This window comes from Lepidochelys kempii, chromosome 26 (assembly GCF_965140285.1).
Source record: "Lepidochelys kempii isolate rLepKem1 chromosome 26, rLepKem1.hap1, whole genome shotgun sequence".
NCBI classification, from domain to species: domain Eukaryota; kingdom Metazoa; phylum Chordata; order Testudines; family Cheloniidae; genus Lepidochelys; species Lepidochelys kempii.
This window is the reverse complement of record NC_136405.1, coordinates 5,660,067-5,683,642: the sequence shown is the minus strand read 5'-3', so window position 1 is coordinate 5,683,642 and position 23,576 is coordinate 5,660,067. Positions and strand designations below refer to the sequence as shown.

Genomic DNA, 23,576 nt, shown 5'->3' with positions numbered 1-23,576 from the left:
TATATCTCTATTTTCCTATCTGTAAAATGGGCAGAGTAGATTTTGAGGCCAGAAGGGACCATTATGATCATCTAGTCTGACGGTCTGAGGAGTAACACAAGCTGGAAAATTTCACCAAGTAATTCCTGCATCTAGCCCAAAAACTTGTCGCTGAACAAGCGTGTGTCTTTTAGAGCAATTTACCTACCTACCTAACTTTGTGAGGCTTAGTTTGTCACTCTTTGTGAAGCACTTTGAGATCCCTGTTTGCAGACACAAATTCTTTTGAGAAAGAAGGATTTGTGGTGAAGACAATCCAAATGAAGGGCAAATGAAGGGTAAATCCATGGATGTTTCACTGATCCATTTTCATCATGTACATAATAGTGATTAGTGATTCATGAATAACTCTTTGTTTCTTTATTTGGCACTGTTCATGGGAGGACTTCCCAAGAGTTCACAGATATGAATGTATTAAGCAACACAACACAGGGAGGTAGGTAAATAGCTACAGCATTTTATCAGTGGGGAAACTGAGGCACAGAGGGGTGAAATGAGGTATCCTGGGGAGTAAGTGCCAGAACTGGGATTGCAACCTAGATTACCTGATTCTCACTGTCCTGCTCTGGCTACTAGACTAAGCTGCCTCTGCTTTTTAAAAATTGTCAGTTGTTGCCTAGCAACAACCCACACCATTCTTAAAGCCACAAGGCATTGAAATCTCAGCAAAACCTTTAAGCCAATGCTTAGCTTTGAGCACACACTTAAGTCCCAATGAAGTCCACTTAAGCTAGTTGACTTCACTGGGACTTAAGCATCTGGTTACAGTTGTTAAGCATTTACTTAAGTGCTTTGCTGAATCAAGGCCTCAGAGAGTTGGGGTCCTGGTTACATCTGTTGTTATATGGGGTGATTTCTCTGTCACTTGGAGGCAATTTTAATTCTAGTCTTATGATTTTTGCTGTTTTCTTAAAGCCTCAGCTCCAGGATTCATGTGGTTACCTGAACATTTTAGCTTTATTTTTTTTAAAGATAAGTTTTCAGCCCTTATGGTTTCTGGGAAAGGCTTGCAAATGTGACCCAAGTGCACCCTTAATGCTCAAAAGCCAGAAGATAACAAAAGAGAACCCCAAATGTATTCTTGTTTTAAAATCTCATGATTTTGGGGGTGGAGGCTGGCCCTGGGTTTTTGAAGGCTCTGTGTTGGCACTGCTAGGTCGCCTTTCACCCCATGAGACTGGGTTTAGAAAAAGGCCAAAGTTTCCAAAAGCAGCCTGTGTTTGGAAGTCCATCCCTTTCGGTGAGTTTTGCATGAGATGGAGTTTACTATATTTACTTTATTTAATTTATTTATTTAAAAAGCGTGGGGCCCCGCGCTCGCCCCCACGTGAGCAGTTCAGGGGGCGGGGCACCGAGTTCCCTGTCCGTGGCTGACTTCGATCAGAAGCGGGAGCAGCTGCGGGAGGCAAAGTGCCCCTTGCGGGCCGAGGGAGCCATCCCTGGCCCTTTTAAGAGCAAGGCCCCTTTAAGGAGCAGCCGTTCGCCTGCTTCCTGCTGGCTCCCTGGGCGTGCACAGCCCGGCTCAGCCCTGGGGTTGGGCGGCCGGCTGCACCCTGCGACATTCAACTGCATGCAAACCCCGCCTGGGCGCCGCAGGAAGGAGCCTGGCAGCGGGGCGCTCAGCCCCGTCCCCCACCCCGCCAGCTTGGGCCAGCGCAGGGATCAGCAGTCGGGGCTTGCGGACCCGCTCCCCCCAGGGCAGCCGCCAGAGCCTCCTCTGCCCAGCCCAGGGTGCGCAGCCGGCAGAGCCCGGGGCAAGGAGTCCGCTGCCCGCTGCGCCCGGAGCAGGGGATGCCAGGGCCAGGCCGGAGCTAGCCAGGGGCCAGTGGGAGCAAGTCAGCGGCAGGAAACTGGCAGCCGCGAGAAACCCGCCGAGCAGGGCCCCGCGCAAGGCATTCCTGGGGCATTAGCTCACCCGGAGCCCAGCCGCGCCGCCTCTGCCAGGCTCCGCCGCCGAGATCGCGCCCCGCTCCGGCGCCCCGTGGCCCCCTCCCCCGCTGCACCCAGCCTTCCGCTCCCCGCAGGAGCCAGCTGCTCTGCGCCCGGCGGGGCCCCGCTTTGCCGGCGCGCCATGGTCTCCTGGATCATCTGCCGCGTGGTCGTGTGAGTGCGGGGCGCGGCGCGGGGGCCGGGGGCGCGGGGGGTGGGCTCGCCCTCTGCCCAAACCTGGCTGCGGGTCCCGTGCGTTTGGGGGGAGTGTGTCGAGTCGCGCCGTGTTTCGGTGGCCGTGAGGAAGCCATGCCCCGCTGGCAAGGGGGTACAGTGGGAAGGGGGGGGGGTGCTGCCGGCGGTGGAGGTGGCAGCCAGGGGAGCAAACCCCCAATTTATTGGTAACAGAAGTGGGAGGGGGGGGGGTCTCTTAAGTTCCCCGGGCAGTGCTCCTGTCATTCAGCATCTCCTCTAGAACAAGCATCCGAGGGGTCGCCGGGTTAGTTTGTATCCACAAAAACAGCGAGGAGTCTGGTGGCACCTTAAAGTGTTTAAGGTGCCACCGGACTCCTGGCTGTTTTCCTCTAGAACAGCGTTCCTCAACTGTTTTGATACCTGCCTTCCTAAACTGTGTCAGGGAGATCTCAGGGACCGGTGCCAGTCCATGGACCGGTCGGTTGTTGGAAAACATTGCTCTAGGAGACCCACCTGGAGTAGACGGTATGTACAGGTGCCTTGGAAGGAAGATGGGCTGAGTTGAACATGCTGGGACTTGAATCTGTGACCTCTGGCTGACTGAGTGTTTCAGATCTGAGGAAAGGAGTACTTGTGGCACCTTAGAGACTAACCAATTTATTTGAGCATGAGCTTTTGTGAGCTACAGCTCACTTGAAGTGAGCTGTAGCTCACAAAAGCTCATGCTCAAATAAATTGGTTAGTCTCTAAGGTGCCACAAGTACTCCTTTTCTTTTTGCGAATACAGACTAACACGGCTGTTACTCTGAAACCTGTCAGGTCTGAGGGTCAGACCTCCATAAGAGAATCCTAGAAATGTAGCACTGAAAGGCATCTCGAGAGGTCGTCTAGTCTAGTCCATCCTCCTGTGCTGAGGTTGGACCGAGAAAACCTAAGATGATCCCTGACAGGTGTGATCCTACCCTGCTTGTCACCTTTGACTTTTATCTGACCCAGTTTGAGATGTCTCACTTACCTTTTCTTTACCTCTAGGGCTGGCTTGAAATAAACTATATTACAGGGAAAGAATTTTGGTTTGAGGGCTACCCACAGAGTATCCTGTGTGTTTTAGCCAGCATGTGGGAAAGCCAGACATCAGCTTTCCTGCATTCCCAATAGGCTCAATCTCTCTCTGTCACTCTGCTAGTGGACATCTGTGCCTGTTGGGTTCCCGAGACCCCCTTTGAAATGGCTTCTGAGTTGTCAGTTCTTGGGACTCAGACTTGGGTTCTATTCCTGCTTCTGCTATTGAGCTGCTTGGTGACCTTTGGCAAGTCACTTTGCTTGTCTGTACCTCAATTTCCCCTCCCACCCTGTGTCCATCTATGTAGATAGTACACTGTCACTGTGTGTGTGCAGCCCCTTGCCCAATGGGGCTCCAGTCTCTGCTGGGACCTCTGCAGGCTATGGACATACGAATAACTGATGCAAAGTGGGACCAGGAAGCACAGACTCTGCTGTTGGAAATCCATTTCAAGGCTGGTGCAAAGGTAGTTCTAGAATTGTTTGTTGAAAAGAATGTTTGTTTAACAGCTGGTGTTAACAGTCAAAACACCTGTTCAACACAATGTCTATTCGGGTGGCGGGGGCAGAACCGAACTTGTCTCAAATTCGAATAGCAAATCTAATTCTTTCATTGCCACTTAATATGTAGCACCCCAAGGAAGGGGTCAGAGGTTGAAACAGGGACAGAGTATTTCCAAACACTGGCCTTTTTATTTGTGGTCTCTGTTCTGACTTGCTAAATATTTAGCTCCTGGAGTTACAGCCAGTTGGTGGAGTCTGCCTTCAACTTGGCACCTTTCATCTCTACCCAGCCCCTGGTCTCCCTCCCCTAGCCCAGTCAGACAGCAGCCACCCAAAAGTGATGGCTATTTCAGACAGGCACTGCTGTCTAAAATAAGGGCAAGTATCCTTACTTGCTGTGGCATTCCACATAGCGCCCATCAGGGGCTCCTAGCATTTGGGCAGATGTGCCAGCTAATCTGGTAGGAATCTCGTTAGTAATGGAGTGTTCTTTAGCAGCCACTCATTATGTAGCATTACCCCGTAATCTTCCTGGCTAGCGAAAGCCCTACGTGCTTGTGTCTGTGTGTGGCAGGATGTCCCAGACAAGTCAGTTAATTTCCCATCTGGTAAGTGATTTTGCGTCAGACTGCACAAGCTGGGTCACGTGCCAGCTTCCCATCAGGGCTTCAAAGGCCACAGGTTAGGGCTTCAGTGTGCTAGGGATGCACCCACATGCTGGTGTGTCTGAGAATTAAACCGGAGGTGGGGCGGGGGGGAGTTGCCAAAACACAAACTGTTGGGCCACTCGCTAGGGTAGGGTTTGGAAAATGCGGCTAGGACCTTGTCTGCATTAGGGATTTTAGCCACCAGTATAGCTCTGCCAGGGCAAACCCCCAGTGGAGACGTGCTGTACTGGGGGGGGGGGGGACCGGGGCAGCTACATCCGCGGCTGTGAACCCCTGCGTAGGAGACAGCAGGGTGGATTTGATTTAAATCAAATTGATTTAAAATCTCTAGTTGGGAAGACTCGATTTAATCATGGATTTCTACATAAAAGTGCATTCTTGTTGGTTGTTACCAGCCTGCATGTTCAGACGTGTTCCTTTCACCATCTTCAACGCAGCTTCCTCCTGAGAAGGAACACGTCTCATGATGTTTCATTCGGACAACCAGGCCTTGCATTTCTTTGTTGCGCTGTTTGCATTTTGCACACATGCCTGTCTTACCCACAGGTAAAGTAACTTCATTAAAATATTCCCAAACTGGGTCTCTCTTACGGCCTGCTGTTGCTATAGGTTTACCCTTCTAGTGAGAGAATGGTATGGTAGATCTCAAATCAATGAAGGCTACACTCACAAAGACCTCAAGACTTCTGGAATATGCTGCTCAAACAGGTTCACTCTTGTTTCTACTGCCTGTCTCTCCCTTCTCATATTTATCTTCAGACTTCTTCTCCTTGTCCAGATCTATTCTGCCCCCAACAATCTTCTATTCATTGAACTTTTTGAAACTTTGCACTTTTAGAGAGAGGTAAGGGATTGACTCTGTGTACACAAATTTGCAGAGGGACAATAGGGTTGAGGTCTGTTATTTCTCACCTCTCTATATTATTTATTTATTTAACACATTTTTGCTGTTAACAAGCATGTTATCTCTGGAGACACAAATCCGCAGTTTGAGAACTGCAAAACTAAGCATCTCTGATGGTATCTTCTAGACTGAACAATGAGTCCCATTGGGTAGATAGAAAGATTAACCTAAATAATCTATACAGAAGCCACTGGATCCCCATAAGATTGGGCCCCTAATCCATGAATTATTGGAACTCATTTACAAAACTTTTCTTAAACATTACGTGAATATATTGTCTCATACTATAGAATTATAATGCATAATCCCTATTCCATGATGAGATATCTTTGAGCTATAATGTATCTTAATTAAAACTATCTTTAGATAGGGTTTTTCCTCAAAACGCATTTTATCAAAAAATCTGATTTAAATAACTTGTTTTTATTTATTTTTTTTAAATCATTGATTTTTTTTATCCACCCTGGGAGACAGTAATAGTGACCCTGGGAAGAACTTGTGCACCCCTGCAGCAAGTGGTACATTGGCTCTTGGGCATATAGAGGAGGCTGTCTTGTGTTTAGCGTGGCCTGTGCTCCACCAAGACCCGGGGCATGGAGCTGCAGTTCCCTGAGCGGTGGGGGAAGCCGTTTGGCTACTACCATGCTGCGTGGTTTTGCTCTCCTGCTCACAGCCTTGTGACGGTTGCGTGTTAATGTATAACCCGGGCACTGTGGGCTGCGACCCTGCAAGGACAGACAACAGAGGGCCCGGTAGCTCTGAGTTTGCCCTTTAAGGTGAGGGAGGCGGTAGTGTTCCCAGAACACTACGTTCAGGGCGGGTGGGGATAGAGGAGAGCGTGTCACTGCCCTGAAGAGCCATTGCTGGTGGGTTTGGGCCCTCCCTGTTAATGACCTGCCTCATTGTGCATCAGAGCTGCTGGGCCCAGCTGTATATAGTATCACTTGCCCCCAGGGGGAGGTAGCCTGTGCAGTGACTTCCCAAAGCAGGGCTGGGGGATGGTTTTACTGTGGCCTCCCCATCTCTCTGCCATAGGTGATGTGATGGCAGTCCAATCCAGAGCACAGGTATGTGCGGACTGGCTGGTCTGCAGCTCTGGATAGGCTGCAGGAGTAAATGTGTTTAAGTAGGGCTGTGGCTGACCTGTGTAACATGTTTTTTTCTTGCCAGCATGGGCCACCTCCTGGCCTCCACTTCTACCAGGGCTAAAGCCAGGTTCTCAGACGTGGTTTTGTGGAGCCAGCGTAGGAGAGCAAACCTGCAGAACAGCCTGTATTTATATTTGGTTACCTGGGCGGTGTAGGCAAGGGTCCCTCTCTGGCTGGGAGCTAGAAGAGGCTGGTAGCCGAGCTTTCAGAGCTAAGCATATCCATCCTGGTGGGTTGGCATGGAGAAGCCAGTGCATTCTGGCTGGACTAGCAAAATGGGGTGCGTGCAGAGTGGTTTGGGCTGGGGCTCATATGCCCTTAAGCTAGCGAACAGAGCTTTGGACTACGACTCAGGAGACTTGGGCTCTGTTCTCAGCTCTGCCACTGGCCTGCTGGATGACCTTGGGCAAATCGCTTCACCTCCCCTGTGCCTCAGTTTCCGCATCTATAAAATTGGGGGGTGGGGTCAATGTTACCAACCTGGTTTGTTAAAGTACTGGGAGATCTAGAGATGAATGGCTGGTACCTGCCCAATAAGGCAGTATTGGCAGTGTACTGCAGACCAGACTCCCGATAGCCCATTACACCTGAAATCCCAGTCACCCTGACGCATCCCAACAATCTGCGTTTATGGCACTTTAAATCTTCGGAGCCCCATGGCAACCCAGCACGCTTCCAGCCCTTCTGTTGCTCTCTCTGGCTCTCCGGACAGAAGAGTCAGGCTAAGTTCAGCCACCCCACCCTGCAGTTCCAGCGCCATCTGGGTGAAGCAGTTGAGGCCAGACGTGCCCGTGGAATTCCCCAAGAGGAGCTGAGGTCGGATGGGGGTGCCCATGCAGCTGCCTCTCAGCTGTTGGGCTGACCAGGGGGGCTGCATGTGCCTGGACTCCTGCTGATCATATGGAGGAATCTCTGGCCTTCAGGTTGTCTCGGAAGAGAGTGCAGGGGGTTTGGTTAGTGGCGCCAGGAACGCGATGCAGCGGGGGCTGGGTTCGGGATGACATCTTCTGTGTGTTTTTTAAAACAAATTTCATCTGAACGAGACATGCGGGAATAACTGGGAGAAGTGCTGCTCCTGCTGGAGGGGGCTGGCTGGTGCTGGTCTCTCAGGCTGATTCATGCTGCCCACGAGGGTCTGCAGCCCTGCTCAGACACTACCGTTGCTCGCTGCTGCCGCATTACAGGAGCCCTCCATCTCCCTGCACCCCATCTTTCCCTGTGCCCTGCTCCCCCATGTCCCTCTCCGCTTCAGCACTTCTGGCAGCATGCAGCCTGGAAGGCTGAGTACCCTCTGCGGGGCCAGGTTCCCTGGGGGCCATGCCCTGCCCCATGGGCTGGCTCTAGCAGTGTGTCCTGTCCCCCATCCCCCCCAGTGTGCTGGAACTTGTTGGGAACCAGTTCCGGTGAGGAAGTGCAGCCTGACGCCATCCTGTGATTTAGCAACAGCCTGTCGGACTGGCTTGGCTTGTGTAACCAGGGGCTGGTGTGGCAGCCCCAGGCACGTTAACTAGCCGTGCTCACAGGTGCCAGTCAGTCAGACTGGTAGCGGGGAGGAGAATGCAGTCCAGAGGGACGACCTGGTGGATGAGACTGAGACACTTCCTGCTCCAGCCTCCAAACTCTAGGGCATGTCAGGGAAGTAGGACCTGAAATCAGACTCCCTGTTAAAGGGTGTTTGGAGGGGGCAGGACATGACCCAGGGAGAAGGGTGGCAGAGGTAGCAGCATGCTGCAGAACAACCTGCCAGCAGCTCAGAACAGGGCTTAAATCCTGAACACCCTGCAGCCCCGGTCAGGGCAGTGGCCTGACACGCTGGATTTACCTGAGCTCTCCTGTCTGCTTGGTGCTTTGGCATCACTACCATGATGGGTCTGTGAAATGGGGTGACCTGGGGAGGGCTGGTGTGCGTGGGCCAGGCGAGCGTGGGCAGGATGTGGAGTATCCTGACCTGTCAGTGCTAATAGCTGTTCCCCGCTGGGAAGTGGGTGTAGCCCTCAGGATCGCCTGCAGGCTCTGCAGTGGTTGTGCTGCTCTGGCTAATTACCGGCTCGGCTGGTATCTGTCACGGGGTTCAGGCACTCTGCCTGCCTGCGATGCTTGGGAGGGTGTCACGGGGAGCTGGCCTGGATACAGGCTCTACCTTCCCTCCCGGTACCACCACCGAGTCCTTCCCCCTTCATCTCTCTCGCTGCCAGTCGGCTGCCGCCCCGTCTCCTCTCATTGCCACTCCAGAGGGAGAGGCGTGAATGTTCCCTGGGCAGAGGCGCTGGGGCAGCATGGTGCTGGAGGCCGTGAAGTCAAAGCTGCGGAGAAGAGCCAGGCAATGCTGCTTCTCGCTGCTGGCCCTGCTGTATGTGTGGTGGCCGGCCTTTCTCACACCTTCTCTCTGTTACAGGCTGGTGTTCGGGATGCTCTATCCAGCCTATGCCTCCTACAAGGCCGTGAAAACCAAGAACATCCGGGAATATGTGAGTATGAAGAGAGGGCAGTCCGCGCTGGGGAGGCCTCTGTGAGTTATTGTGTCCAGGGATAGGGGACCTAGTGGGGAGGTGACACTAGGGAAGACACCAGGGAGGCAGGTTACCTGGGGGGCATTGAGCCCGACGTGGAAGCAGCAGGGCTGATTTCCCTGCCCGCCTGAGGCTGGGCACAGGAGGGCAGTGGTGGGCGTGCACGGTTGGTTTCCTGGGAGCAGGGTCGCATGTGGAGAGGCTGAGTGCCTGGGCTCTGATCCCCACTCTGTGCGCCTGTCTCCCACCTCTGCTGTGGGGACGGTGACCCGAGCTGACCCTTTGGGGCAGCGAGGATGAACTCGTGTGTGTAAAGCATGGGGCATGTTCTTTCCAAAGGGATTAAATGCCCATGGCCTTAAACTCAAGGGCTGGTATGTGATTCTGCTGTAAAAGCCGTGCCCCCTCCCGCAGCGGAGTGGCCCTCTGACCGCTACGGGGTGGGGAAATGTGTCTGGGGGCTTGGACCCAAGGGCTAATAGCAGGCAAAGGGCCCTACCCACTTTGTGAAGGGCAGGTAGGGCTACCCCAGGGCTTGGGTGGCAGCCCGTCCCTCCCCTCAGCTGGCTCTGAGCCCTGTAGGCTGGCGTGGATATGTGCAAGGGGAAGGCTGTCACGGTCCGTGCTGGATAACCTGCTCCCCCTGTCCCTGCAGGTCCGCTGGATGATGTACTGGATTGTGTTTGCACTCTTCATGGCTATGGAGACCCTCACGGATATGTTCGTTTCCTGGTAAGGCACCAGCCTTGAGGGCCCTCTCCTGGTGGGCGCGGGTGGCTTCCCTGCAGGAGGCCCTCTGGACCGCACAGAGCCCGCTGCAGGGCCATATCCTGTACAAGGGACTGATGCTTCAGAGTGATGTCACGTGGAGCATGCATGAGCCTAGCTATCCGCTGTAGGGAGGTGGGCTGGGTTTAGGGCTTGTCTCTTACCCACAGCTGCTTGTCTGCCCACCCATATCCTAGTTGCTGTCCTGGGACGTGGCCTCACAGGGTCTGCATGTGCCCTCTGATCCAGTGCCCCACACCCAGGGGAAGGGAAGGCACAACCTCCTCCATGCCATCCCAGTTGTCCGTCCGTCCATTTGGGTCTCCTGCATGTTTGCCACCACCTTGTGGGCTGCCGAGCCCCTATCCTCCTTTAGCAAGGTGGAATTGATTGACCCTCTTCCTTCACGCCCACTCCATGTGATTGGGGGTGGGGGGGACTCGCTGGGCCTGAGTGCAGACTGGGGGTGGGGAGCAGCTATCCTTTCAGTTCAGAAGCAGAAAGCTCTCTGAAATTCCCCACTCCCCCTCTTGGTGGACAGGAGCAATGGGGGTTGCAGCTGTGCAGTTGCTCTGCATTGAGCCATTTCGCCATGAGGGTGAAGGGCAGAGGTATGAGGTGTTGGGCTCTGTGGGCCCTGGGTACCCCCCTCACTGCTGCATTCTCCATCTGGCAGGTTTCCCTTCTACTATGAGATCAAGATGGCGTTTGTCGTGTGGCTGCTTTCCCCCTACACCAAGGGAGCCAGCCTGCTCTACCGGAAGTTTGTGCACCCCACGCTGTCCCGCAGAGAGAAGGTAACAGGTCTCCACGCTCTCGCCTCACTTCTGGGGTTCAGCAAAGCTGCCGTCCCTCCCTAGGGTAGCTGCATTGTAAGCACTTAAAGTGAGGGGCTGGCTGGCCGTGCTGATCAGAATGGAGGCAGGCTGCGAAGCCTTTCTCCACCCTGTTCTCCCAACACCCCTCAATCCTGACCCGCGTCCCCCTCACTATTACAATTCAGAGCCCCCGCCAAGTCAGAGAGTTGTGTTGTTTTTAAAAGCCAGCAGCGGTCATTCTGGCCATCTACTCTGACCTCCTGCATAGTACAGGCCAGTGAACCTCCCACAGGACTTCCTGCATCCAGCACATACCTTGTGGTTGAGCTAGAACTTTTTAAATATAAAGTCCTCTGGTCTTTATCTAAAACCTCTGCCGTAGCACTGTCTGTTGTTCCAGTCCTGGGCTTCCCACACATAGGTCTGCCAATACTCCTCCGCCTGACCTGCTGAACCCCCGTTAAATCCATTTAAAGGTTGGTTCCTTGGTGGGGGCCATTGCATTAACCCTGAACTCCCCAGCCATATCATAGAATCATAGAATATCAGGGTTGGAAGGGACCTCAGGAGGTCATCTAGTCCAACCCCCTGCTCAAAGCAGGACCGATCCCCAACTAAATCATCCCAGCCAGGGCTTTGTCAAGCCTGACCTTAAAAACTTCTAAGGAAGGAGATTCCACCACCTCCCTAGGTAACGCATTCCAGTGTTTCACCACCCTCCTAGTGAAAAAGTTTTTCCTAATATCCAACCTAAATCTCCCTCACTGCAACTTGAGACCATTAGTCCTTGTTCTGTCATCTGCTACCACTGAGAATAGTCTAGATCCATCCTCTTTGGAACCCCCTTTCAGGTAGTTGAAAGCAGCTATCAAATCCCCCCTCATTCTTCTCTTCCGTAGACTAAACATCCCCAGTTCCCTCAGCCTCTCCTCATAACTCATGTGTTCCAGACCCCTAATCATTTTTGTTGCCCTCCGCTGCACTCTATCCAATTTTTCCACATCCTTCTTGTGGTGTGGGGCCCAAAACTGGACACAGTACTCCAGATGAGGCCTCACCAGTGTTGAAGAGAGGGGAACGATCCCGTCCATTGATCTGCTGGCAATGCCCCTACTTAGCGAGGGGGGTGGGTGGGAAAGCAGTAACAGGGCTGTGTGCAGGATTCCTGCAGGGTTCTCAGTGTAGAGATATAGTTGCATGGACTCTGTATCTCTGTCACCTGCTTCGGAAGGAGCCAGCTCCGTATGAGCGTAAGACATGGCCCCGCCAGGCTCATAGCTCAGTCTGTTGATCAGTAACTCCTCCCAAACAAAGAAATGCCCAGGGTAGGCTGGCGAGGTGAGACCCTGGCTGGAACAGGGTAGCTCTGCAGTTGAGTTTAAGGGGTACAGAGCTCCCAAGGCCAGGTGGGTATTGGCTCAGGCCTCTCCACTGGCACAGCTGTGTGGGGTTCCTGGTGCCCTTGTGTCTTGGAGCAGGTTGATTCCTCCTCTTCCTTCCCAAGGTGGGACTCGGGGCTGGGCCTGGGCCTGGCAATGCTCAGTATCACATGTCTCTGCAGGAAATCGACCTGTACATCACCCAGGCCAAGGAGCGTGGCTACGAGACCATGGTGAACTTCGGCAAGAAGAGCCTTAACATCGCAGCCACAGCTGCCGTCCAAGCTGCGGCCAAGGTACCTGATCTCCCTGGGTGATTTGGGAGGCTTTTGTGGCCGTGGAGCATCCCAGTAGAAACCAGCAGAGCTGGCAGAGGCCAGTGGGAGAGACTGTGCCAGGGTGTGGATCGGGTGCTTAGGGCTGCTCTGTGGCACCCACGCATCCTGGCAGCTCACAGCCCTAGCATTCTAGATGGATACTCGGGTTACTGTTAGTTCACTGCGGCTTTAAGGTTAGCTTTAATCCCACAGTCTAGCCAGAAACTCACTGCTCCTGTCCCTCCAGAGGTAATGCGGCCGCTCCCCTTGGACCTGTGTGCTGCCCCTTCTCTGCACCTCTCACGCAGATGCAGCTCTGCCTGTTTTTCCTGTTTACCCAGGTGCTTATTAAGCTGGATTACACTGTGCTCTCCCATAACCGTCCCCACCCCCAGTGTCAGAGGCAAGTAACATCCTGCTTAGGTGCCTCCTACCAAGTGGAAAAATCCGAAGAAATAATCGGACTTGGCTGCCCAGGAGCCAGGTGTTTCAAAGCAAGCCATGCTGCCAAGGGGCTAGCACCCAGGCCTGGGTTCTGTTCCTGACTTGCTGCAAGTCCCCTCTCTTCTGTGCCCAGGTCCCTATCTACCCAGCGGGCACCCGCCTGGTAAAGCAGTTTGAGATCTCTAGGTGAGACGTGTCACTTAAGTGCCTGTGATTTACATGGTAAATGCCAACCTGACCCCTATTCAGCGGCCCCACATGTCAACCCACTGGGGCTATGGACTTTCCCAGCTATGTTAGCCCCCACAGGGCGGTCCTTTGCATGAAGCTTCCCTCGAGGCTCCATTCTCGGCAGGAGTGGCCTGGCCACAGTGTGACTAACCCTTTGCCCCTCTTCACCTGGGTGTTGAGTTGCAGCAGCAGATCTAGGTGCTCTGAGCTGCCCCTGCAGCCCGGGGTGTGTCCTTGGCGCAAGGCGTCTCTGACCTGGTCTCTCACCGCCTCCTGTTTGCTTGGCAGAGCCAGGGAGCCCTGGCCGGGCGTCTGCGCAGCTTCAGCATGCAGGACCTGCGCGCCATCCCTGACGACACCCCCGTGCACTACGAAGACCCCTTGTACCTGGAGGAGCAGGAGATGAGGAGGCGGCCGATAGGTGAGGGGCGAGAGCGTGGCGGGGAGGGGACTAAGTCCTGGGGATCTAGGGTTTGTAAAAGCTCTAACAGAAGTGCATCTCCGTTCTCTCTGGAACCCACTGGGTGCTGGCTAGCTCCTTCGGATCCAGGGCTGGGCCGGGGAGACTTCCCTGGCCCCTGAGAGATGGGGATGGGGCCAGGACTCTCCTGAGGAACTTGCCCCAAGTCCTGTCCGAGGCTTCACCTCCAAAGGGGCAGAGGGGTCAGGCTGGTGAGGGGAGGGGCAGCGTGTCTGGGCAGGAGGGGAGCTGCTCCACACTTGGAGGAGGAGGCAGGATGGGTTTGTGGCCAAACTCCCCTCCTGCAGTAACGCTGCTAATGTCGGGGCTCAGGCAGGCCTCCACAATCTCCTGAACTGGGGAGAGGGAAGGTGCGACACAGAAAGCCTTGTGGGAGGTGGACCCTGGGTACAGGATTTGGGCTGAGCGGGATTCGAGAGCTGGTCAGAATGGTGTGGCTGGCTGGAAGGGGGCATACCAGCTCCTGTGCAGAATGTGCTTGCTGCATGTATGGGGCGTGGGCGCAGCTCTGGTGGGCAGAGGAAGGGCAGATGGCTCCGGGCGAGGCCTGGGACTGAGCTGGGAAAACAGGGTTTTATTCCTGGCATGGCGGTGCTGGGTGAGTCACTCCTGGTGTCGCCAGCCTCAGTTTCCCCCCCTGGAGCATGGCTCGCCAGGTTAAGTGGTGTCGGTAAAGCACTCGGTGGCGCTCTGCGGGAAGGTGCTAGAGAAGAGCAAAACCTGAAGCCTATAAGGGAGACAGCATTGCCCTGATTGCAAAGCCATTGCCTCATTGCTGGAAGGCAGCGTGGTCTAGTAGATAAAGCACCGCACTGGGACCCCAGAGACTTGGTTCTGCTGGCCTGCTGTATGACCTGGGGCAAATCACTGCACCTCTGTGCCTCCGTTTCCCATCTGTAAAATGGGGATAATGGTAATGACCTCCTTTTGTAAAGTGCTTTGAGATCTAGGGATGAGACATGCTAGATAACTCTCAGCTCTTAACAACATCACATTGGCACAAACTGAAGGTTGAGGGAGGAAAGGGGGAATCTCTCTGAAAGGCTCCTCCTGCCCAGTGCTCAGCGTAGCAACCAGAGCTCTCTGCCTGTCTCCCTGGCTTTGGCTTTCCAAAGCCCCAGTTACACATCTGTGCTCATGGCAGGGAGAGGGACTTGGAGCGAGCCTGGTTCAGAAGCAGCCTCTGATAATTAGCAGCTGTGGCTAGAGAACATTGTGAAGGAGGTGGAGGGTTCAAAGCCTGCCCGCTTGCCAGCGTGGCACTTAGCTTCTAAAGAGATGGGCATGTGCCAAGGGCCGCAGCAGGAATCTGCTCCCACTCCTGTGCCATGCACTGATCCAGCACTGGGCTTTCTCCTCTTCCCCCAAAAAAGGTTACAGAACTGCCTCGGCCGGCCGGCAGCCTGGGCGCGAGAGCGACACGGAGGAGGAGGAGTGTTGGTCGGACTCTCAGATCTCTCCCAAGGCTCTGCCCCGCAGCCGGGACTTCACGCTGTCCAAACCACTCTCCAGGAGCCAGAGCCTGCGTGTCGTGAAGAAGAGACCCCAAGTCAAAGAGGTGAAGATTCGGGCAGGCTGTGTCCTGCCTTGCTGCACCAGCCCCGCTGTCCTGGAGACCCACAGGCTGGGGAGGGCTGTGCCCTCGGGCAGGGGGGAAGGTGGGAGCCTCTGTTTCCACCATCCTGGCTTCTGAAGGGCACCCTGGCCGCTTGGGGGGCGGCTCCGCACACGGCGCCGCCTTGGGAGAGGGGAGCTTAACGAGCGACGTTGGTGGGGCGGGTGCAGCAAAGGAGGCCTGACTCGCTGCTTCTCCCCTGCAGGGCTCTTCCAGGCTGGTGCGGGGCCGAGCGAGGAAGAAGGCAGTGCAGCCGGATCAGGACAGTTAGTTAACCCGCAAGAGCTGGGCTTCACCGGGAGTCTTAACCTGGTGTGATTTGGCTGTCACACCAGGGGCGGCACCTGTCTCCGTGGGGCCACGTGCCACTTCCTGCTACGTACCTGGCAGAGGAGATCGCTGTTTCTAATGGGGCTGGGGGTCCCTGTAGACCCCGCTGTAAATATCTTGTCCACCCTCTCCTCCCCAAGAGGTCCCAGTACCTTCCTGACGACACCCTGCTGCTCTCTCTGCCCTAGGAGCTGCCTCTACACAACGCTCCCCGTCCCCCTGGGAGTAAATAGCCCAGCACCAGGCCTGCTGCACTCTGTGCACGTGGGCTTCTGTCTCGACCCCCCCCCCCCGCTGTTCTGCTGGGCCCCAGCTTGGCTCCTCCGCGGCTGGGTTAGCAGCACTTTAGACCATGGAGCTACTGCACGTGCCCTGTGACTGTCCCAAGGGGAAAGGCCCCCCCTCCATGCCTCCACCGATCTGCTGCAGGTCAGCTCCAGTGCGTCCGACCCCTCCTCCTGCTGTCCGCCCTCTGACCCATGCAGTTGTGACTGCCCTGGAGTGTGTCTTGCATCCCTGGCACTGTTCCCGTAGGGCGAAGGCTCTTGTTTCACTCAGGTTTCTCTGCTGTCCATCACTGCCCGGTGTGCCTGAGCGCCCTGGGTGGGTGCGATGAACTGCTTTCTCTCCTGCTTGTGGGTCAGGAGCTGTGGTGAGTAGCAGCCTGGACCATGCCCAGGAGGGTCACAGGCATGCTGTGTCCTGGGCATTACATCCTCCTGCTCTTCAGTCTCTGATGGACAGGTTTGGGGGGATATTTATCTGTAGAGTAACTAGCAGTTGCCTTATGGAATGTGAGTGACCCTCTCCGGTCCCTCTATTCTCGGGGGTCAACCACAGCACGTTTGTGGCTGAAATGGCTGATGCTTTAAGCCAAGCTGTGTGCTTCTGTGAGCGGTCAGCTCTCCAGAGATCAGTTTTGGATCAAATGATCCACCTCTGAATGGAACGTACACAACAGCCCAGAGCCTCCCTTAGTTACTTGGTGACCTCTTCTAAACATCCCAGCGGTATCGAAAGGCAGAGGTGTGGTGCAGTGAGAACTTCCTCTTCTAAGTTACACAAAACTAAAGACCTCAAGTGCCAAAGATCCATGTGCTTTAGACCCAGAACACAGCACTGGGAGCCAGTCACCTCTCTGCCCCCCCCCCCATGGATTTCTGTAGCCACCCCTGTCTCCCCTGACTGCACCTCAAGGATCAGACCCTCCCATAGCCTTGCCTCAAATCCTTGTTACTTGAAAACAGACTGACTGATTTCTCAGTAGCTCCACTTCTGTGTCCTTTACCCTCAGCTGACTTTTATGTTAGACTGTCATGTATAGAGGTTTTGTATATTTAAATACATGAACATGTGAAATGAGCTGGTGTGGGAGTTTCTTTTGAGTCAAAAATTGTCCCCTCTCAAGAACAAAGCACAGCAGTGTGGCCTGCAGGCTCAGGGTCTTGGAGTTGGGGTCCGTTAGCAACCCCAGCCGCCGTGTCTGTACAGCACCCAGGACAGGGGGCCTCCAGAGTGAAGTATTTTTAATGCAGCTGTACTCTTCCCATATGCCTTCTAGTAGAGGGTCTGAAATGTTTTAAAGGCACCTGCTTTCTCCCAACTCCATAAGGTGGGTATTCCCCTTGTATAGATTTTTTTTTTTTTTGGTGACTCAGTTTCCCCATGATAAAGCCATACAAGGAGTGGGCATTCCACTCCCCCTTTCTAATCACAAGTGAGCACCCTGCATGGGATTGAAATGCTGCTGGCTGTTTAGACAGGGTGCTATGCTGGGGAATGAAATTTTAGTCTAAAAAGTCATCCAAGCAAATCCACCATCATGGGCAAAGGCAGGGTGGGTGGAAAACTGTACGTAGGGCAGCAAATGCTCCTGTTCCAGCTGAGATGAATCTCAGAACAGTGCCTTGTCCCTGGGGTAGAACCGTCTGTGTCCCAGGGCCAGCAACTGTTGTAGTTATCTTAAAAGAGTTGTTGAGGCCAATGCTGGGAATTATGCTGGTGATCCTTACTGCAGCTGGGATGAGATGACTATAAAACTCCTAGATGGATGTGATAGCTACAAAACAGCACAGCTTCTAGATAAGAAAATGTACTACAGGTAGTCTTTATAACATGTCCACAAAGGAGTGGGTGAAGGAGTACCAGATGAAATTGCTTCTTTGGACTTCCAAAGGGCCTTAGGCAAAGTCCTTCAAAAGAGCTGGCTAAGGAACCGAAATAGTCCTGGAGTTGAGAGGCAAAGTACTGTCCTACATGAGAAAGTGGCTAATGATAGAAAAGAGAGTAGGCAGAAATGCTTAACTGTTAGTATAATAGAAAGCAACGGGGGGGAGCAGAGCGTTCCCCTCTAGCACTGGTGTCTAAAGCATGTGTAAGATCTTCTCTTTGTTCTGTTTGTACAGTGCCTAGCGCATAGGGCCCTGGTTTGTGATCGGGGCTCTTAGGTGCTACTATAAAACGAGTACTAATGGTGATCTGGAAAAGAGGATGAACCAGGAGGAGGCAAAATGTGAAAATGACACAATTATTTAGGCGAATCAAGAGTGGGGAACTTCAGAGCCCTCCCCCTAAGTTAGGTGAATGGGCAGCCTGCTGCTGCTGGATTAAATTGTAAACATTGGAGGGAATAACTTTGTTAGGTTCTAAATGAACTCTGCCTGCGTGCTTGCTTCCTGTGGCACTGTGAACCGCTCAGTGAAGACTCTAGTGCAGAATGCAGCAAGCGCTGGAAGGCAACCAAAACGCTAGGCTGCATGAGGAATAGCCTAGAAAATAATACCTCCTATCATGAGAGATTTTCAGTAACGGTACACCCTCAGCTGGAGTAGTCCCGTCTGCCTCCAAAAGAACACTGCAGGAAGTGGGGGGCGGGGGGGAGTGCACACAAAATAAACTTCCAACACCCTAGAAAAATGGAGAAAGAATGGAAAGACCAGGCCTGTTTCCTTTAGAGAGTGTATGAATGAGAGGGACTGGGTGGCTAGAGGTATGTAAGATAATGAATGAAATGAGGAAGGTAGACCAGCTGTTCCTCTTTATTCTTTCATAACACAAGATGAAGGGGAAATTTAATAAAACTGAAAGGTAACACATTTAAAACTGATAAAAGACTTTTTTTTTTTTTTTTTTTTTTGCACAATTAACATGTGGAACTCATGGCCCCATGCTATGTTGCTCCAGGCCATCTTAGCAGTCAAAAGATTGGACACTTATGTAATCAAGGAGAATGCCCTCAGCTATGGTAGACAGGTTACAGAAATAGGAAGAACAAAAACTTTCCTGCTTCAGGGCACAAGCTGATCACTGACTTTCTTCCTGACCGGAGTCACTTTCTGGGCAGTTGATTTTATAATTGTCCCACCGAGGGTTTCTTGCACCTTCTCTTGAAGGCTGCAAGCGGGACCAGGCTGCATGGAGCACAGGGTTGATCAGAGCTGGAGAATCTCCTTCCTGTGCCACATGGGAGCCTGAGGTTGTGAGCTTTCTTGTTCCTAAATCTGTGGCAGACTATGGATAGGGGCAAGGGAGGGAGCAGCCCCCAGGCTGAGGGCCTAGTCTCGGCGGCTGCTGGGGCCTGCACAGGGAGGAGAGGAAAGGGCGTTCAGCTGTCGTGTGTGACTTTTGGTTTGAGTACAGCAAATCAGATGCTCTAGGTGCAGCCTCAGAACCGCTGCTCTGCACTGAGGCGGGTGGGGGATGGCGGGCTGTTCACCTTTGCCCCTGCCAGGAGCCATGCCAGGGGGATGGAGGAGCATCGCTGGGGAGATACAGTTGGGCTCCTCAGCGCTGATAGCATTTGGTGATGCTGAGTCTGACTTCCAGGCACAGGAGGGTTTCAGATCCTGGAGTGTATCCAGGTAGCAACTGGGCTGGGCCGTGTGATGCCAGTCCTGGCTGGGGAGAAGTTGCTTTGCCCAGGAGTGGCAGGAGGTGGTTGAAAAGCCGGGCAGTACAGCTGGAGCACAAGGTAGGGGCCGGCTCTGCCTTGTCCTTACTCATCTCTTGGACATAAACACACGTTTAACTTTTCCAAATCCCTGCAAAGACCCCTTGGAGAGTCGCACCCCCGAGGAATCTGATCGGGAGGTCGAGGAGGAAGAGCACCCCTTGCTGCAGTAGGCGTGGGATCCCACTGTGTGGCAGTAGCTGTCTCCTCGCCGGGCCGCCAGCTGGCCTGTCTCTCTGCAAAGAGCTCCTGCACTGCGTGTTTGAAGGCCAGCTGGGGGAAAGGGGAGGAAGGGAAGGTTTGGAGGAGGAGCAGGGAGCCTTGCAGCCTAGCTGCCTTGGGCCGTGACCTCATTCCAAGCTGGCTGTAGATGCAGAGGTCAGGGTTATGGTGGCCAGCTTCCCCCCTGCAGCTCTTGGCTGCGTGGACCTGGGACGATGCCTGGCTAGGGGAGGCGGGGCATGCCTAGCAATGGCTAAGGGTGCCCGGTGCCTCTGGCTGGGGCTTGACATGGTGGGTGCTGCTGGAAAGGCTGCCAGGGAGGGTTTGGTAAGTACAAGGGTTTGTTGGGCCCTGTAGAGAGGTCTGGGAGGGGGCCATCTCCTTACTCCACCAGCAAGTCCTGGAGCTGCCCCAGGACCTCTCTGCCCATCCTGGACCAATGGGCGTGACCGGGGCCGTAGGAAATGCAATCAGTGTGTGAGTGCTTCCGGGTCACCGACAAGGTGGAGCTGAGGCCGGGTGTGGTAGGGATTGTGGGACACTGCATGTGGGGCTGGACGGGACCCCAGGGAGTCTGGGTAACACCGAAAGTGGTGCTGAGGTTGGGTGGGGCTCCTGGGGACTTCTGGGTAACAGCAGGGCTGGGCGCCGGGCCCCCGAGCGCCCGGGGTTTGCTATCCTCTGTAAGTAAATTAGTGCAGATGTGGGGTCTGTGGTGCTGCCCCTCAGCCCCTAGTGCATGTGGGTAACTTACTGGGGGCCTTGCCTCCTGGGGGGCCAGGTTTGCTGGGCCCTCTGGTTCTGAGACGCCTAATCGTCTATGCTGGACTCGGCCCTCTCACTGTATGCTTCATGTCTCTCCATGAGGCCTGGATGCTGGGTACATGTGCTCAGCCTAGTCTAAGCCTCCAGCTTCCCCCTCGCGTTAACCCCTGGATCTGCAGCTGAACACGGAGCCAGGGGTGTTCCGGGAATGGCTGTGGGCCCAGTCTCCCCTCCTGCTCTGGGCTGGCGGTGCTGCCTTGGCCCTGTAGCAAGCAGAGAGTGAGAGGGCCATCTCTCCTTCCTTCTGTGCCCCAAGCCAAGGCAGGGTTGTTCCCTGCATGCTGGGGCTTTGTCCAGTGTCTCCGAAGCCTCCACCCACAGGTTTCTCACTGTTCTCTGGGCAAAGTGCTTCCTCAGGCTGCAGAGCTCACTGCTGGGGCATCCTATTCAGCCTGTGCTCTGCTCAGTTTCATCCCATTTCTCCTTGGCCCCTCTCTCCTCCTTCCTTGGCCTTTGCCCCCTTCTGGGCCCTCCAGTCTGTTCCATCCACCCATCCCCTTCTACGCCAAGCCCTGCAGACAAGGGGCCAGGCACTCCGTGGCCCTCCATCACATGTAGCTGCTTACATCAATGCTCGTGGGTGTAGTGCTGGGGAGGGGCAGGGTGCTAGACAGCCAGGTCCCTGCCCCGAGGAGCCAACAGTCTGATGAGAGGAGGGCTAGGCCACAAACTGACCGTGCAGTCACTCTGTTTGCTTTGTGAGTCACAGCAGCCAGCGGGGAGCCCGGTGGGCATCTGCAGGAGGGTGCTGAAGGGGGAGAGGGTTGGAGCCAGCCCCACTGTCCCCCAGAGGAGGGTGCGGCCATGGAGATGTAGGCGGGAAGAGGAGGCCTCCCATGGCTGGTACTTTTCCCCATTGTTGGCCGAGGGTTGGTGCTGGCAGAGCGCAGAGGGAGTGGAGCTGTGCAGACCCCCAAAGGGCAGGTTCAGGTGGGTGGAGGCGGGGAGCCAGCTGGGTGGGAAGGGTGTCAGGGAGGCGATTCTGGTTCTCTCCCCGTCAGCCACTCTCCCCCCAAATCCCGCCGGGCCCTGGTGAGCCCTCTGTGCTGCTTCCTCCCCTAAGCGGCGCCCTGAAAAGCCCTCTCTGGCTCAGCCTCAGCAGCGTCCTCGCTTGCACAAACTGCATGTCCTAACCTTCCAGGCGGAGAGCCCAATCCTGGCTCACGAGGAGCTTTGGACAACCTTATTTTTAAACCATGGCTCCTCACTGCCTCTCCAGCTGGGATATCTGTGGTCGCTCTGCCCCAGGGCCGGAGGTGAGCGGGGCTTGCGTGCGTGCGTGCTAAGCAGTGGAACCCAGTGGGAAGAAGGGTGACCCCACCGGCTGTATGGAGGGAAGGCACAGCCGGGCCGCCGTTATGTGGGGCAGGGCTTTGGGTGCTCTGCGGGGGGCCACGCAGCAGACAGTGGGCGTTGGAGCAGATTAGATGGAGGTGGCTGGATTAGCTGTGTAAAACCGTCTTGGAGACTATTACTTAAAGTAGCGGAGGAGGAAGGCTGGGGGGCAGGGAGGAAATGGGCCAGAGGTTGCCTGTAATCCTGCTCAATCTGCTTAGGCAGAGCGGTTCCTCCAAGGATACGGCTCGGGGAGGAGGATGCTGAAACAGGACTCTGTGATTTCTGTGGTCATTTCATCATCCCAGTGTGCTTGCAAGCCTCTGGCTCCTAAAGGGTTAAGGTCACCCTGGTGTTTCTGGCTGCTGGAAGACTCAGCTCCCTTTGCTTGTGTAACTCTGCTGCTGGCGAGGGCTTGATCCTGAGAGGTGCTGGGCACCTATCGCTCAGCACCTACAGCTCTGTGTGCCACTGCTATTAGGACTCAGCCCCCTCCCTGACTTTGGGCCTGATTCCGAGCACATCTTGCTCCCATCTCTGCAGGAGAAACCGCAGTGTAACCACAGACTCCCTGGGCTGGGGGAAAGCCACAGCCGCTGGCTGGTTTGGGCCTTAGGCTGAAGTGAACAGAGCAATGGGACCACGGGGTGTTTCTGAGGCTGTTTACATAATAAGTCTCAGGAAGAAAAGTGGCATCGTTATCCCCATTTTACAGATGGGGAAACAGAGGTAGGGAGAGGTTAGGACCCCAAGGTCACAGAGCAACTTAATGGCAGAACTGGGAATAGAACCCAGGAGTCCTAACTCCCACTCCCTGCTGCTCTAAGTGCTTGAGAACATCTGGCTCCCATCTTAAGAGGAGAAACCTCCTGGCAGAGTCCTGCCTAGGATGCGGACCCCAAGGAGGGGCATGGAGAAGGTTCCTTTCCCAGGAAGAGCTGGCCAAAGTCTGCCCATTGCTCCTCACATCCCCAACCCGAGGAGCTGCTTGCGGTGTGTCTCCCCAGCAGGTGCTGCTGAGGACAGAGGCAGCAGGACCCTTCCCCCGCCCCTCGTCCAGTGCCAGACACTGATACCAGCTGTGTCAGCTCCCTGGCCTGTGCCAGTTCGCAGTCAGCAAAGCCATAATCTCCCCTTTGGCATGAGGCCAGCGGAGCAATTATCAAGCTGACCTGAGCTTGCCCAGCCGTGGAGAAGTTTCTTTCCAGTCACCAAACCTGCTGCCAGGGTCCTATCTGTCCTCGGGTAACTGAGCGGGGCCTGCACTCCACATCAGTGCAGAGGCAATAGCAGAAGGGAGATGTGACCACCCCCCTCCTCGCCTGCTCAGAAGGGCCAGGTTTCCCCTCCTTTTAAAGTTTCTAGGAGAATTTTGACAGAGGCTGGTTAGACCCAAGCATTGTGGGGGCAGGTAATGTGCAAAGTTCCCCTCCGTGTGCTGCCAACACCCCTCTGTCCCAACCCACAGCCCTCTCCCCGCAGCTCTCTGACCTCTCAGTCGTGACCTGCAGTCATGCTCTGGTCTGTCTGAGCGGACGCTGCTGCTTACCCCAAGCCATGCAGTGGTACTGCCCAAACAGCCATTTTCGATTAGACTGAAAACCACCAAACTCATTTCACTTATTAGTCACAGATTCCAAGGCCAGACATGAGCTAGCTTCTCCTGCATAGCCCCGGTCATTAGTCAGATCCAAACTCAGGGGCTCTGCTGTATTCACTCTCCCTTTGCTATCTCACCAAGAGCCAGCCCCTCTGTTCCCTTTGTAAAAACCCCCTGCCCAGGCGAGGCCACGAACAGCTGAGCACTTGATGTTCCCTTTGCGGGGGTTACAGGAGGCCACTAATCTTTGAGCCCAGGGCTGCTCACGTCTCTCTAATCAGCTTCCCCAGCGCTCGGTCTCTG

General features: G+C 54.7%; 1 protein-coding gene across 1 annotated transcript; it reads left to right on the top strand.

Annotated features, from left to right (window-relative positions):
• Positions 1-1,429: 1,429 nt before the first annotated feature.
• On the top strand, positions 1,430-16,704 carry REEP4 (receptor accessory protein 4). The gene is made up of 8 exons (XM_073324889.2): positions 1,430-2,142; positions 8,845-8,917; positions 9,615-9,691; positions 10,404-10,524; positions 12,107-12,220; positions 13,205-13,337; positions 14,771-14,955; positions 15,218-16,704. The coding sequence occupies exons 1-8, from the start codon at positions 1,610-1,612 to the stop codon at positions 15,281-15,283; spliced, it is 1,302 nt and encodes a 433-aa protein (XP_073180990.1). The 5' UTR covers positions 1,430-1,609; the 3' UTR covers positions 15,284-16,704.
• Positions 16,705-23,576: the final 6,872 nt, after the last annotated feature.